Source organism: Argiope bruennichi, chromosome 1 (genome assembly GCF_947563725.1).
Source record: "Argiope bruennichi chromosome 1, qqArgBrue1.1, whole genome shotgun sequence".
Classification (NCBI taxonomy): Eukaryota; Metazoa; Arthropoda; class Arachnida; order Araneae; family Araneidae; genus Argiope; species Argiope bruennichi.
Genome location: NC_079151.1, coordinates 147,316,482 through 147,333,343, shown reverse-complemented (window position 1 = coordinate 147,333,343; position 16,862 = coordinate 147,316,482). Strand labels below are relative to the sequence as shown.

Genomic DNA, 16,862 nt, shown 5'->3' with positions numbered 1-16,862 from the left:
TGCTTTCTAATATTATCTTTGTTTTTTTTAACAGACAAACGATGTTCAACTCCTTACGACATGTTTGCAATTTTAGACTGGGGAACTGATCAACAAAGAAATTTTCAGTTAGAAGTTATCGGGTAAGAAATTTTCAAATGGATTTTGAAAAAATTTCACAGTCAAATTTTATTCTTAAATTTCTGTTTTAGTATTTAAGCAAGGCATTTACTGACTCTTGGTACAAGTTCAAAATGTAGCGGTGATCTAAGCATAAGTACTAATCTCCATGCGTTATAGAACCAGATTGAAAGAAGAAAAATGCTGAAGAGGACATTTGTGATACTCCTCCCCCCCCCGCGTAAAAGAAATGAATCTAGAGAAAGAGCTCGAAAATTCGTACGTAAGCACGACACAGGTTTCACGCTGTCGGCATTGTGATCAACGAACACAGGCGCACATTTCTCATATGCAATAATAGTTAAATAAATTTTGATCCCCAGCACTCAAAGAAATCGACGTGAGTGTCATCATAGATCAGCTCATAACATAGTCGCACAAGGAAAAGTCCACGAGTGAGAGATTTCGTTACTATACTTGTCACCCCTTGGAATTTTCATGATTTATACAATGCTTTGGATCCTTAGAACTTCCACCTTAACACGCTGCTCCAACTCTTCTCTTATACTCTCTGCACACTTTGTATGGCGAACGATTTTTTTGCCATGGTATAACGGTAAAACTGCGTTCAATATCCCTTGACTTATCTTAAATATCATATTCACCTTCTATAAATTCATGGAGACATCCATCTTTTGATTAATGACGGTGTTTAGTGGAACTAATAATTTTATTACAATATCGTCATTTAGCACTTCACCTGTTGAATCACCTTGACCTGCACTAAAGGGACTTATTCTTGGAGTGGTAGAGTTTGCAACAAGATTTGATATGCTTATACTTCACCTTAAGAAAAGGATCTTGTAAGTGCAACTCAGATGTTTTTTGGCGATGAAAAAAATTGAGTATTTAAAAAAAATTGACAAAAATTGACATTTATAGTTGTTTTTGTTAAGAATCCTTATATTAAATATATCATGCAAAAAAGACAGCCCCCCCCACGTTTGAATAGCAAAATAACTCGATAAATCTTGGCATTTAATGACTTGATGTCTGAATTCTTGAAACACTAAATTCATTTCTTTTATTTTATTCAAGTAATGAAATGCATACAAATGATGCTTCAGAAAAAACTCCTAGAAGTCGATTTCTACTGCTTATAATGAGAAAAATGTCACCATGTTACTGAATGTTCCCACATAAAGCAATCCAGTTTTTCTTTAGCAGAAAACAATCATTCTTACGGCAAACTAGAATCACAAGAATTTTCGTATGATTCTTGATAAATTTTTAGAAGACCAGAATGATTATTTCAGCCAATTAGAAAGCAATTTTTTCCTCTTTACTCTGAATTTAGTATATGTCTCATATAAAATGCATTTATTTATTTTGAATCTTTTTTAAAAAAATTATATACTTGAAATTAAATTTTTCAGGAATTTATCAGTGAATTTCGATGTAGGACCCAGAAGAAGCTCATTTGGTGTTTATTCAAACATGAAATCCCCGCTAAGCAGAGGCTTAAACACCATTGTTAACAATACGGGAGTGGCTGGTTGCCAATCCTGCTACCCAAAATACTATCAAAGTAGGTATTAAAACTTTATTTCCATTCCTTAAATATTCTTCTAATTATTTAGTAAAAATATTTTAATCAAATCATTGAAATGTAATTCAATACTTTGAAGAAAGTCTAAATATTTTCTTTATTTTCAGAAAATTTATTGTAAAAAAATTACTTCTCCACTACTTTTATACTTAAAAAAAACTCTTGAAAAGAATTTAAGAATATTAATAAAAATGTTTTAATAATGAGAAATCATTTTTTTAAAATTTAGTAGATGCAATACGAATTATTTTGATACTTTCCAAGCGACCCGAGGAATAGCGATGTAAATGCCGTTAACTGGTTTGCAAGGAAACATTAAATGTTTCACAATTACAGAATATTTCGTTCTTGCTCCTCAACTGAGTGTCCGGTGCCATTCTGTCTTTGGATTTCTGTTTATTTACTAGCTAGAAGAATAGCACTTACAATAATGCTCTACATATTCTTTTAAGTTGGTTATCTTTCATATCAAAGTGTTGGAATGATCTGGCTTGCAGTAAATGTTCTTTCATTGCATGAAATACTAAGATTTCAATAATTTACGTTATCAACAAGCATTTATTCCAAATGATAAACTCAATGACAGCTTCCAATCCAAAAATATGTTAACCAAAACGGCCTTTTCTTTGCTTCTCTTATTCCTTATGTTATCATCATTATTTTAACCTTTATTTGTCTTTCGAGTTTATAAAGATTATTAAGGTTTTTTTTCCTCCTTCACAATACATACCATGATTATTTAAAGCGCACGAAGCCGTTTTATTCAGATTTTTCTACCCGGCTTGTTGTAGGTTGCAGAAACAGATATAATAAATAGAAGCGTAAGAATTTTAATTCAATACAGACACAGTTTTATCTTAGAAAGTACCGTGAAAGACGAAATGAAAAAGCGGAAAAATATTGTAAATAGATATACATATATATTTATATTTTTATCATAATCATCGTAAATTGAAGTGAAGTTGTTACAAATAAATAATTTATTTTAAGTTATCTTTAGGGAAGAGTTCAATAATGTTTCAAACAGAATTAGTATAAAATTGTTTTTATTGAATTAAGGAATATAAAATGTAAAAAAAAAGAAAAAAATGAAGTATACTAGCAATTTTTTTCAGTCTTAATTTGGAATGAATTTTTCTTAATTCATTTCCACTTATTATCTAGATTGAATGATGTAGACCGAGAAATCTTTGTTTCTACTTCTATAATTTATTATCAATAAGTATCGAAGTTTCAAAGCCATGGCATACGAAATGCATGGCCCAAAAAGAAAGGATGCCACTGGACAGCGACGAAGAGGGAAATATTTCGGCTGCGACTGAAATGAAGTGCAATGAGTGAAAGTAATCCCTTGAAAAGCTGACACCCGATTTCCAACAAGGTTTTTGGGAAGGAAAAATAGTTGATAACTATATAGTTCTACGCAATATTTTATTTTATGCACAGTAACTATGATGCATAACTATTCCTTAATTATTATATGAGCTCAGTCTTTTTATAAATAATTAAGGAAAACTTTAATATAAAGGCGGAAATAAAATTCTGTTATAAAGCACACAAAAATGCTACACATACAATTTTAAAATTTCGATTCTAAAAGCGATATTGATATCTCTCACTTTAAAGTTTGCTTCTCTTTTTGGAGGGGGCCGCGGGTAAGATGCGCGGGTCTGCTTCGGAACCGGAGGGTTTCAGGTTCGAGACCCGATTCCACCGATGAACCGTCGTGTAAGGGGGTCTGTTGAACGTTAAATCCGTCCTGACCAAACGTCCTCCAGCTGGTGTGGTGTGATGTGGAGAGGGGGGTGCCTGCTCAGGTGTCGTCCTCGTCATCTGACCGCGGTTCAAAATTACGAGGTCCGTCACAAAATAGTCCTAGTGTTGCTTCAAACGGGATGTTAATATAACTAAACTAAACTATTTTTGGTGTATGTAGCCAACATTTTTTTTTACATATTTTACTTCTTTTAAGATTTTTTTAATTAACTGAACATATGATAAATACTAATAGCCTGAATATTAAAATGTTTTCCTAAAATCATCGTTGTCTGATTTGTTTGTTAACTGATCACTCACAGTATATATATTTAGTTAATAAGCAAGTGAAACTTTAGAACACTAGCGATGAGCATTTAGTGGTAAAAAGCAAAATAATAATAATAATAATAATGTTATTAATGCCGGATTTACACTTGGCCAGTTATAAGACGGCCAGTAGACAGCGCATGCGTAGAAAGGTTAAAAATGCTGTTCGGTCGATGGCAAGTAATTTTCCCTACGGGACAACAACATGCCACTGTATCGTATTTTTTTCTTACTTCGCATACCTTTGTAGAATTTGGCGGTTTTTTGGCGTGAAAATTTGATCACTTACCATAGATTAATTTCGACATTCTTTGCTCTTTGTTCTTTCAGATACGAGGTTATGCCTTTTTTCATTTTATTTGCCATTTTTTTTTCTATACTTTTCCAAATTTAGGTATGTTGGCTTTCTTTTTATTTTACCATGTTTCTTTGTGTAAATAGCCATCATTTTAAATCGATACGCAGTGAAAAAGAAAAATTCAGGGACGCCATAACGACAATTTATAGCCAAACTTGGAATGCCTGAATCTATCGTAGGAAATTGTGGCAAACATAAATCTGTCCCTTTCTACGCAAGCGCTGTCTACTGGCCATTTTATAATTGGCCGAATGTAAACTTGACATAACGTGCACTTGCCTCTCCTTCATCCATGACAGGAATTTTATCAGATTTAATAAACGACAATGATTTTTGACACAACAAAAAATATAAAAGGTCTTTCAAAGATAGGTTTTGATGTCGCTACTACCACTTCTCTGGAAAAGAGCGGATCATTGTGGTTTAAAATACTGCTAGTCTTTACACTAAATTTATTATGAAATAACTCATGGATACGAATTTTTCATTTTTATTCATCCTACAAACCATTCATTATTTCATTCTATTTTTTTACAGGAAGTGGAGGAAAGAACTCTGACATAGAAGTCATCCAGAAATTGAATGAAACTTTGGCAGACTTTGTTGAAGAACAAGATCAAAATTTAAATGATATGGGCGAAGTGAAATCTGGAACTCCTGCAAAGGTTATAGAAATTTTAAATTTTCTGAATTGTAATATCTGTGGCAAAGAGCAAAATGTCAGTAAATATTTACAACTGGCAAACTATACTCCTGAATTTCTCTGAATTCAAATTTATTCAGAATTCAAAACGTTTTTAATATTTGAATCGTATGCTCTCTTTTTTTCATTACTTGTTTTAAAACAATTCTTATGAACCTAAATCCTCTAACAAAAGAATGCGAAATGAACACCTTTAATTAACTAGTGTTTACCCAACATGTTTCAATTATAAGCATTAATTGACCTAAGTTGATATTTTAAATTATAAAACTCTATAATTAAATTTTGAATTATTTAATTTTAAGGAGTTCTTTTTGTAATCTTAAGCAGCATCGAAACAGATTAGGTCATTCGCTAATGATTCGTTTGATTTTAGTCTTCTAGCACTGCAAATCTGAATTACACTGATAATATCTTCATTTTAAATTCCAGTAATAAAAATACACAACTGGCGAAGAAAATAAAATAAGTACTTTTGTAATAAGAGGAAATCTTTTAATAGGGGATTGAATCATAATCGAACTGAAATGCATATTGTATGAAAGGTGGGATAAATACAAACAAGTCATTTAAAACAATATAAAGTCTTTCCACTTGCTGAGCAATCTGATTCTGAAAGTGGAAGCGATGACAGAATTCCAACACAAAGTTTGATTTCGGATGTCTTTATTAAAATTGACTGGAACAAAAATTGGAAAACAGAAAGTTTCCTCCTTGTCATATTCCAAGAATATGACGCGAATAAGAATTCTCATCTTGAAAAGAGATCGTTGTTCTGGGAATAGAGAGTAAAAATGATGCTAGAAAATAGAGCTGTTGTAATCTTTTCATGCAAAACAACAAATGGGCCAAGACCGCATTTTGGAACCTCACCTATGTCCAAAATTCTTCATTCTCGTTATAAGCAGTCAAATTAAGGTTACTTCGTGTGTTCTGTAGATATAGAGTAGTGGCCAAAACTGTGGAAAGCTTTTTGGATAAGTGCATTTTGAAAACTTGAAGGCTCAAAACAGCTTTGCACTCATACCATGAAGTTAAAAATCATCTTAAAGATAATTCATTCAAAATTGTAAAGAATTGAATTATTCTCAGTCATCATCATTTTTTAAAAGTTATTAGAATTAAAAAGCGTGCCTTATTTTAGTGGATATGGCATAGCTTTTCTTAATTTGAGTGTAAGAAATGAGTATTTAGAATGCCAATAAAGTGGCATCATGTTTTCAGCAGGATTCAACAACTGACGTCATGTTTTGAGATGGACTGGAAATTGTTTTTCCTTAATATTTTTTTTTTTTTTTTTTTTTTTTTTGTTGTTGTTGTTGGGTTTTTTTTTTTTTTTTTTTTTGTATTCTTCTACTTTAAAAATAAAAGAAGCGGCACTAAGAAGTTTCTGGTTACGTATTATTTCAAATAATAATATGCACCCACTTACTATCAACTGTAATAAATTGTAAATATCATAGTAATATCATCCAAATAAACTTGGACTATTTTCAAAGATTGGTCAAAATCAAATACTCATGACAATATCAATAAAAATACACTGTAACCTCACTGCGTTTTCCATGGATGATTTAACACTATTATCTTTTTTGACAATAACTGCAAGAATTCTTATTAAAAACACTTTTGTTACTCTCTTTTTTTTATATATATAATCTGTACAATTTTTTAAAATTCCTTTTAATGGTAGAATTGATAACCTATAAAAAATGATAGGTTAAATTATTTTACTAGACGGTGTGTTAATGCAAGTGAATATGATGCTTTCTTTCGTTATTTCATAGTTAAATTTTAGGGGAAATAATAGACATACAATTTGGAAATTTCTTGTTGACTGTTTCACTCGAAAAATCAATAATTATAATTATGTCAATAAAATATTAAGTATACAAGTAACAGTTTTTGGTACTGTTTAACCGTTTATAGGAAAAATGTGGTTTATAGAATGATTTGATAAACTGCCGTGCTATTTAAAAAAACCATTCTAAAATTTTCTGACTTTAATGCTTCACTTGTGTTTTCAGTTTGGTGCATTCCAATGACTATACAGCTTCAAGATCCTCAGAGCTGCAACATGCTTTACTTTTTCTTGATAACACCCATATAATTAATCTCAGAATGATATTTTTTTCTAAAAAAATTGTAAAACATTCTATATTTCAAAACTTTCACATATAAGAAATCGAAAGTCTAAAATTTCGACTTTGAGAAATTCACAGTCACCCTTACCATTCCTCCTTTTGGGGGCCTCGGTGACCTGGTGAAAAGGTCTCGGTTCGAGACCCGATTCCCTCGAAAACTCATCGTGTAAGCGGAGCTGGTGCAAGTTAAATCCGTCCGGGCCAAACGCCCTCTCGCTGGTGTGGCGTGGGAGTTTGGAGAGTAGGTGATAGTTCAGATGTTCCAGTTCAGGTGTCGTCCTCGTTAACTGACTGCGGCTCAAAAAATTGCGAGTTCTGTCTCAAAATAGCCCTATTGTTGGTTTAAAGCGGGATTTTAATATAACAAAACTAAATATTCCATTCTTTTTCTAGATCATTTTGTACTTCTCCTACAACACAGCCGTAAACGACGATTACCGATTAAGAGATGCTCTGTGGGAATTCGAGAAGAGCTTCAAGGGTCAGTTGATATTTATTTTATTTTTAATGTTGTTGTTGTTTATAATGGCACTTGCCATGCACAAGCTCGCTGACGAAGTCAGCGATTTTAAGCCAAGAGAGCGTCTCTTGTTTTTAGTAGCGCCAACTAGGGCCAAGAGTACGTCTTAGCTACTCACACATCTCATTCGCTTGCACAACCCCTTTTTACAGGGGGGGCACATTCACACATCGAACGGAGGAAGAACAACCATGCCCGTACCGGGACTCGAACCCAGGACGCCCAGAACACGTGGAAGACGCGCTACCCCATATGCCAGGACGCCGGCATTTTATTTTTATAACATTTTATTTTACATTTAGAGGAGGAGGAGGTTAATTGTCTCAAGGCGACTTAAACAGTTATAACGTGACTATTTTGAGTAATTGCTTTATATTTTAAGCAGTGTAAAAGAATCCACTTCTTTTCTGTTACGTTCACTAGTCTTTTGTTTTTAGTTTTTTTTTTCTTCGAAGTTTTTGTTTTTGAAATTGAAAATGTACAGAATTCTGTTATCGACATTATTAGGAGCTGAATTAAGGTGAATTAATTATGAGGAGCTGAATGTGAAAATTCGAAGAAAAATTCTCAGACCTGCGCAATATTCAATTATCTTTACGAAAGGCGAGACATAATATGCGAAATGGCACAGCTCATTTTACATTTCTGATGTAAGTACATGCAGGCTACCTGAACTCATATGATTCATGAATGCAAAAAGATTGGCTATGTAGATTCTTAAATTTAAAGAACAATAAAACGGAATGGCTTGCTTTCCCCAAGAAAATACATGGAACATAATGGATTGTCACATCGCTCTTTTTTCACTGACAAAGGACTGAAGATTCTAACCACGTGACAAAAAGCTCCGAACTATGCAATAAATCCACAGCAACTGATTCTGTTGACGAAATGATGATTTTAGAAAATTAAAAAGAAAACAAATTTACTTTTTTATATGGCTCGCTCATTTAACGCTTTTTAATTTATAGGAGCATTGAATTGTACAATAGAAAAAAGGGTCATTTTATTGGACTTTAATCTATTTCAAACATTTTGCTTGGTAATTTTTTATTGAAAGAAAAACTTTTAAATAATTTTCCGATCCTCATTTAAGGAGCCTGTTTTTCTTGTATTTTTAATTCTACTTGATAACTTTTTTATTTACAAAAAATTATTTCATACTTTGTCACTATTAATAAAAATTCAAAGGTGCATTCCAATATTGCACAGAAACTAAATGATTGTTTTTCATTTGCAGAAGCAACGATCTTAGCTGTGGGACCTGGAAAAGAAAGCCTGAAAATCTTCACTCTGAAAGACGATTTTGACGTCTTTCAGATACCCACTGGTTCGGTTAACGCAGCTGATCTGATTGGAAAACTCAAAAACAGGATTTGTAAAGGTGCTGCTTTATATTTCTTATAATGCGCATTTTTCTTATAATGTATATTAATCTTTAGTTAGAATTGCAACGTTTGCAGAAATTTCTTCGGTGTTTGTAATATTTCTGTACACGATGCAGCTCGTTCATTTTTATAAAAAGATTCATTTACCAACTTTTCATATTTTTTGAGAGTGAAATATATTTTTAATGATGTTAACATGATATGATAGGCATTTATTTATTGTTATTAGTGTATAAATAGATCAATGAATTATGTTTAACCTTCTACGAGTTTCACTTTTAGACTTTTTATTTAGAGTTTGATAAATCTCTAATAATAATAAAGGTGTGTGTGCGTGCGCATGTATGTGTTAGCTAGGCAAGCCACTAACTTGACACGTATAAACTTTAAAAATATGTTTGCACCTAGGAGGAATTTTTTTAAAAAAAATTTAACTGTTTAAAAATAAGGTAAAATTTTGCAGTCTTTCCACAATGACTTCCAAAAATATCAAGGTAGAAAAGTGATTGTCGCATTATTTTAAAATTCAAAATATTATTTTTCAATGTCACTCATTTTTTATCATATAATTTTTGTTTTTATTTTTAACTTTTTTTTTATAAATATTTTAAGTATATTTTACCACAGATATATTTCGTTGCTGAAGTGGGAAACCAGAATCATTTCCAATGTTGCTTCAATGGGCTGCGGCGGCCTACTGGTAAGGTCTCGGCTGCGGAACCGGAGGGCTTCGGGTTCGAGATCCGATTCCACCGAAAAACCGTCGTGTAAGCGGATTAGGTGCACGTTGAATCCATCGGGGTCAAACGTCCTCCCGCTGGTGTTGTGTAGAAATTCAGAGAGAGGGGGCCTTGAAATGTGACTGTGGTTCAAAATTACGAGGACCGTCCCAAAATAGCACTATTGTTGCTTTAAAATGGGACGTTAATATAACTAAAGCTGAAGAAGTTACTCAGATTATGCTAGGCCAAAGATTCAACTGAACGTTTTATTTTAATAACGAACGAATTATAATAAAGATTTCAACGAACCCAATGATTTCAAACATTAATATTAACGGACTCAATGCTTACCAAACATTACCTAGCATAAATTAGGAACAATTAGAAACATTGGCTGAATGTGAGCTCTCATGCAGTGAAACTTTCAGGAATATGATAACTATTTGTAAGAAAGAAGGAAATGTATAATTCTTTAAAACACAATGAGATCGATTCGCTAATGAATCTCTTAAAAAAATTTTTTTTTTTCTTTTTTGCACAGTTGGATTCTAAATAGATATTAGGTTTGCTACCTGTATGATTATTTTTATTTGTATGTTGGTCTAGAAATTCAGCACTGTTTTTGCTTTGAATACGAAAGCATGACATTTACACACGTAAAAAATGAAAGTTCATTTGGAATCGATTACTTCAGAAGCTATTAACAAACCGATGATAACAGAAAACTCTAATTATATGTTTTGTCGATTCGCAAGAAATTTTCCCAAAGTTAATTAATTATTTTGAGCTACAAAACAGCAACATTATCGGCATATCATTTCATTTTAAAATATCGAACCTTTAGAGAACAAAAAGAAATTGGAAACGAATAGCAGTGAATATTTAGTTAACAAAAACAATTTTTGAACGGACCTGTTATAAAAAAGGTCAAGAAGCACGTTTTGATGGTGCAAAAATGAAATATTCCTGGCTTAGACGACGCTTCTATAATTTTACGTACTAGACCAGTATTGTTTTCAAATGAAATGAGAATGAACACAGTTGAACTTGTATTTCAAATGAAATGAGAATTATACAACTGAATTTGCATCCTCCATATTAAAAGCGTCATTAGGGAGCGCGACTTTATGATTATTTTCAAAGTAAAGGGTGAGCATAAAATAACTTTCCTGTTTGACGGCATCTGCACCCAAAACGAATGAACGAAATGAAGCCAATGAAATCATGTACAGACTGTAGAAGGCAAGGAAAGATGAATTTCGCAGGGAAAAAAATAGTATCAAAAGTTCCCGATTGGGGAAATATTGGCGTTATAGAAGTACCGTTATGAATGAATTCATAAAATATACGGAAAATAATCTTTTATTCATCGATATAGGGTCCCCTAGACATGGTGCAACATTTTCAATATGCTGATCTTCCCTGTGTACAACATATTGCATACGGTGTATGAATTTTTCCACTGTTGCGTGTAAACTGTCAGTTTCGATGTTCATAACTGCCCGTCATAGGCTCTGCACATAAGACAAGCAGGTTTGCTTAAGAGCAGCCACGGTATTACACTGTCTAGTGTTAGAACAGTTTTATCAGTAAAACATGCTGAGGTAAGGTAGGGCCCATATTAAACACACATCAAAATTCAATCATGAACAACAGTCAAGAACACATCAATAGTCAAGATTATTAGTCTTATACTTTTTTAAAAAATTGACGGTTCTGAGAGACCTCTGTAGCTCGAACTATCAGCCGCAAAGACACCAAATTTCGTACGGGGACTATTGATAACATGGAAAAAAAGGAATCCGCGAAAAAAAAAAAAATTAGTTCGAAAAGTTGCCGATAGGGGTAATGTGGCGCTTTTGATCTAAATTTTAACTGCACAATAAAATTTTAAAAAGCTACAGTAAACAGATTAATGAATAACAAAGAATTAATTTTTCCACAAATGTGCTTTATTCTAAAAAAGTAACTTCTGTAAATGGTTACAAATTTAAAAAAAAAAATATGAGATTCTATTTGACTTCCTTTTTATTCTTTGTTCTTTTGTCTTTATTCAGTAGAATCGCTTTCCCGGGGAAGACATCGGCTATTTTCAATATGACCTCCATTTTCTTGGACTAAGCATTGCATTCTCTACAGCTGAATGCAATATTTCAGGAGGCATGTTTATAACAGTCCGTGTTATGTTTTCCTTTAAAATTGATAAGTTCGAGACTCCATCAAGGTAAACCTTCGATTTTAAATAATTTCACATAAGAAAATCCCATGGGGTTTCATCCGGGGAGCGAGGTGGCAATGCAGCACGAAAACAGCGACTAAGGACTCTTTCCTCTGTAAAGGGATGGCGCAATAGTTGCTGTACGGATGTACCAATATGTGGTGGTGCTCCATCTTACATAAAGACAATTTTATCTAAGCATTGCATTTGCTGAAGTTGTGGGATAACAAAACTACTCAGCATATCATAATATCTTTGAGCGTTTACGGAACAGATCTGCGGTCCTGCTTGGGTAATAGTCTCAAAAAAGTATGGATAAGTTCGATGATAAAATCTGCTGTAAAACCACACCAAACAGTTACTTTTTGAGAATGGAATGGGATTTCTTAAAATGCATTGGGTTGTTAAGATGCCCAAATACTAAAATTCTGAGTGTTAACAGTCCCATTGAAATAAAAATGGGCCTCATCACTCCAGAGAATTGTCCAAGGCTAAACCTCGTCGACCTCCATCTTCGAAAGAAATGTCAAACCAAAAGTCAATCGAAAATCATAATCTGTAAGTTTTAATTCATGCAAAAGGCTAATTTTATATGGATAAAATTGAAGAATTTTTCTTAAAACTTTCCATACTGTTGTAATACTAACATCCAGTTGTTGGGTAACTCCACGTGTGCTGCTATTATCAATAGTGCTCATCTGATTTCTTTCAACGATTGCAGTCGCAACATCTGTTATCGTATCCTCCTATACCAGTTTCCGTCCTCTACCAGGCCCAGTACGAGAGAACCTGTTTCTTCAAAAAATTTTATCATTGCTTTCACTGTATTAATTTATAGAGGTCTTTTACGTAAATTGTTTCGACTTCTAAATTCGCGAAGAGCGGCCGCTGCATTGGATTAATTAAGATAAAAAAGCTTCACAAGTAATGCACGCTGTACTGAAGTGAGACGCATTTTATAAACCAACTGATACTTGCAATGATTTTCAATGCCCCGCTTCTTTCTTATAACTCAAAATACTTCCGCTGGTGTCGACTATGTAATCGGGATTTTGTATTTTTCCCCGGTGTTTTATGTGAAATTTTAGCTGTCTTAAAGTGTAAAGTGCTACATTTTCCCCTGTCGGCAACTTTTGGAACTAATTTTTTTTCTCAGATTCCTTTTTCCTATGTCGTCAATAGTCCCCGTACAAAATTTGGTGCTTCGCGGCTGATAGTTCAAGCTACAGAGATCTCTGAGTACCGTCAGTTAAAAAAAAAAAAAAAAAAACCATCCTGTATATGTATATATATATATATCAAAGTAGAAAATGTTTGTAAAAAGTTTCATTTTATTATCATTTCTTATAATGATTGTGAAATCTGTACATAGTTATTTTTTTCTACTCTAAATATTTTGGTATTTAATAACATTCTTGCAACATGCCCATCAAACCGCTCAATGACCAAAATGGTTACCGATACGGGGGTATAAGACGGCTGTATGTATGTTCTGTATTGTAATTTTTTAAAAATTGTTTGTAAATTTTAATATTGTAAATTTTAAAATTTACAATATTAAAGCAATTAACAATATTGTAAATTTTACAATATTGTTTCTTCTAATTAGTTCCTGCTGAGTTTCAATTCAAAGAATGCCAACGGAACAGCCGCAGTGCAGAGGCGGAGAACAGGCAAGAGCTGGTCATCGGTCACAACAGAAAGCAGTACTGGGCGATGTACCCGAAGTACTTCTTGAAGAGTTTCAGCATTACATTGAAGGTAATTCACGAACATTCAGTCTAATTCTGTCACACGAGAGGAAACAAATGCGAATTTTAAACAGCGTCTTTATGTGGGGCTGTTGGAATGCTCCGCAGATGGAAGAGGAAGATTTCACCAACAAAGTGGAATTACAATAAGAGTAGAGCAACCTGCAAACAACTTTTTAAAAGTTCCAAAGCTTTTTACATATAGGCTTCATCCATTTCAAATACGATAGCGCATTTGGTTATATCTTAATTATAAGTATTCGAAACTTCCCCTATGGGTAGAGTTACAAGTCTAAATTAAGATCGGTGGATGAATGAAGTCTGCTTCGTGAAAAGGGCTGTGACGCATGCGTAGATAAGACGTACTCTTAGTTCTAGATGGCACTACTGAAACAGGAGACACTAAAACTCAGCTTAACATCGCTGACTGTATCAGCGGGCCTGTCTATGACAAGTGCCATAAGCAACAGCATAACAGCAATTATAATTTCAAAAGAATAAGTGAAAGCTTACTTGAGCAGTGACTTGTCATGTACAACTGAATTGCTTATTGAAAACCCTTGTAGTTGCAACATTGAGAAAGGAAAAAAATTGCAAATGTATGTAATTCTACTGTCCATTATAGTGGCACTTTTTCAGAAAGATTAATAGCGATTTCCCTCTTAGAAGTGAGAATAAAGCCATCTGCTACTTGCTGAGACTCCATTGCTAATAGGTCTGAGGGGGTCACGAATGGCTGATCTCTCTAAGAATGCATCGATATGAGATTTAACATTTTCAAGGAAGGACATCCTTAAATTTATTATTTTAGAAACGGTTTGATAATTCACTCTATCAAAATTCGGATTTAATGCCCTAATTTGAGACTTAAAACATATTTTCACGTGCTCTTTGTTATAGCTATACCATGATATTCATGATTAAGTAAAGAGAGCTATGAATTTAAAACGATATTGAATTCCAAAATTAATTAACAATTCATCAAGTTTGGAATTCACTTTGAGATAACAGAGATGATGGTGTTGGGAATCTTAATATTATTTCTGCAGTTTAGTTTTAGAATTCTTTTTATTACTGGAAACCAATTGTCGCAAGCCTTTGTACTTAAATTTGCACTAAATCTCGTAGAGCTGTGGCAGCTTGTCAGGGTTGTTTTTGCTCGAAAGGGCAGCATCTTAATAGATGATCCATTGGAGATAATGAAGAAAGTAAATCAGTATCATTGCAATAAAATCTTTTAAAATTAGTTTTACCAGATAATGGCAGACGGCATCCACTTTGATAGATATGTCAGAGAATATCATAGAATGTATTGCGAAAAGTGAGATTGGAACAATTTATAGAAAATTCCGCGAGAAGTCAAACAGTATTGGTTCCCGAGAAAACAAAACTAAAGCTTCTTCAACAAAGAACGTATTCATTCAGATGTAACTAGACTTTTCGAAGATGAAATTAACATACGCAATGATAATCTCGAAGGGAAGTTGACAATAACTGTCATTCTTATAACTGCCACAGAAGATCTTTGCACAGGATTTCAAACTTACTAAGATTGGCTATTTTTTCATCACTTTAGTAAAATAACATCAGCAATAAATCAGTTACTAAGTGCCCAAAGCGATCATCAAATGTTTCCGTAAATTTTTGTACCGACTTTTATATAAATTGCTTTTAAATAATTTCCACAATTCGACTCTTCTTTTGTCCATCTAGTATTAAATATTCGAAAATGTTTTCTTAATTTTATATGAAAAGTTTAAATAGTAGATGTTCGATTTCATCAGAATTAAAATTTGATTTATCGAATTCATCAGAATATTAATTACAGAATATCTGTAATTAATATTTATCGAGACTGCTAAGCCGCCTCATTGCTGTGTACTTTATCTTATTTTACACGATCATATGTTTCAATTTTTGGCTATTTTCTTTTTAAATTTTGAGCAATACGTCCGTAAAAGGAGGCTATGTAAATAAGAGGTTCTTGTCACAACATTTCTTTGCAACATTATTTTAAACTGAGATACTTTCTTTCTTGCTACTTGATCTGTGTAAAAAAAAAAAAAAAAAAAAAAATGTTAAAAAACACCAATTGGTTTTATTGTATTTTCTGTCTCATTTCGCGGATTTTTTTCAATATTGGATCATTATTCTAAACCATCACTTCAACACAATGCCATAATCTGAATGATTTATAAGAAGTGTCAAATTATAAATAATTCATTATTTGTAAAAATGTTTACGTAAAATATCAAGGAAAGCGATTGACGAAGAGCTTTTCGCTTGTAAACACCTTGTGCCTAACTTCTCACAGTGTATAAAAATATGTATTTAAATGTGTTGTGGAAACAAAAATATAAAAAAGAAATGTTTATGAAAGAAAGTAATAAAATTTCAAAACTCTAATACTTGCAATAAAAGAGATAATATTATTTTTGAAACCATAAAAGATTTATTTCGTCATTTTGAAAGATTTATTAAAAGAGAGAGAGAGGATGGCATCAGGATGATAACAGTACTATAAAAATCATTCTTTCACTTTGCTTTCAGTCATTTCGACTTTCTTTTTTTTTGTTAGTTTTTTTTTCGTAATATGCATGAATACTTTACACTCGTGAAACAAACAAACTCATTACCTAAACCATTCATTTTTTGCAGTTTAAACCTCTGGACGGTGCTCAGATTAAAGTGTGCTTCACGAGATCAGCTTATGTTATGATGGAAGACAATCCTCAAAACATTGAGTGCCACGAATCAAGTGGTAATTTTTTTTATTATTATATCTGTTATGGTCAGCGTGATGAACCGGTTATTACTTATAGCAACCTCTCTAGGTGATAAATAAATTTATCTCATGGACGGATATTATTAATAATGATTCATCACGACGACAGTAATTTAAATATAATTTCATATCGCTCCATTTTTATGCATTTTCTTTAAATGGAAAAAATTCTTAAATGACTCCAAATAAATTATTGCTCGACACTGTTGGAAAAAATCTGGCGAGCAAGTATTAAAGTGGAGGGAACTATTCAGACAGCTATTCATCCGCATTTGTTGACACAAGCGACTTTTGATGAGTTGATTTGAAGTCAAAATCATTATGTTCCAATGCTTATATTTTGATACCTGTCAAAGATGAACCGCTTAGTTGTATGCCATACTTGCATCGATGGATCGAATTTTGATAGTGGTAAGCAAAAAAAAAAAAAAAAAAAAAACCATTCATAACGATTATAATTCAATATTAAAATGACTTCGA

General features: G+C 32.7%; 1 protein-coding gene across 1 annotated transcript in view; it reads left to right on the top strand.

Moving 5' to 3' along the window:
* LOC129963038 (uncharacterized) overlaps nucleotides 1-16,862 on the top strand; it is a 43,724-nt gene that overhangs the window by 19,102 nt on the left and 7,760 nt on the right. Inside the window, exons 8-14 of the mRNA XM_056077053.1 lie at nucleotides 35-122; nucleotides 1,536-1,687; nucleotides 4,689-4,816; nucleotides 7,392-7,479; nucleotides 8,759-8,902; nucleotides 13,456-13,607; nucleotides 16,256-16,358. Coding sequence (XP_055933028.1) covers nucleotides 35-122; nucleotides 1,536-1,687; nucleotides 4,689-4,816; nucleotides 7,392-7,479; nucleotides 8,759-8,902; nucleotides 13,456-13,607; nucleotides 16,256-16,358 — 855 coding nt within the window. The remainder of the gene's footprint in view (nucleotides 1-34; nucleotides 123-1,535; nucleotides 1,688-4,688; nucleotides 4,817-7,391; nucleotides 7,480-8,758; nucleotides 8,903-13,455; nucleotides 13,608-16,255; nucleotides 16,359-16,862) is intronic.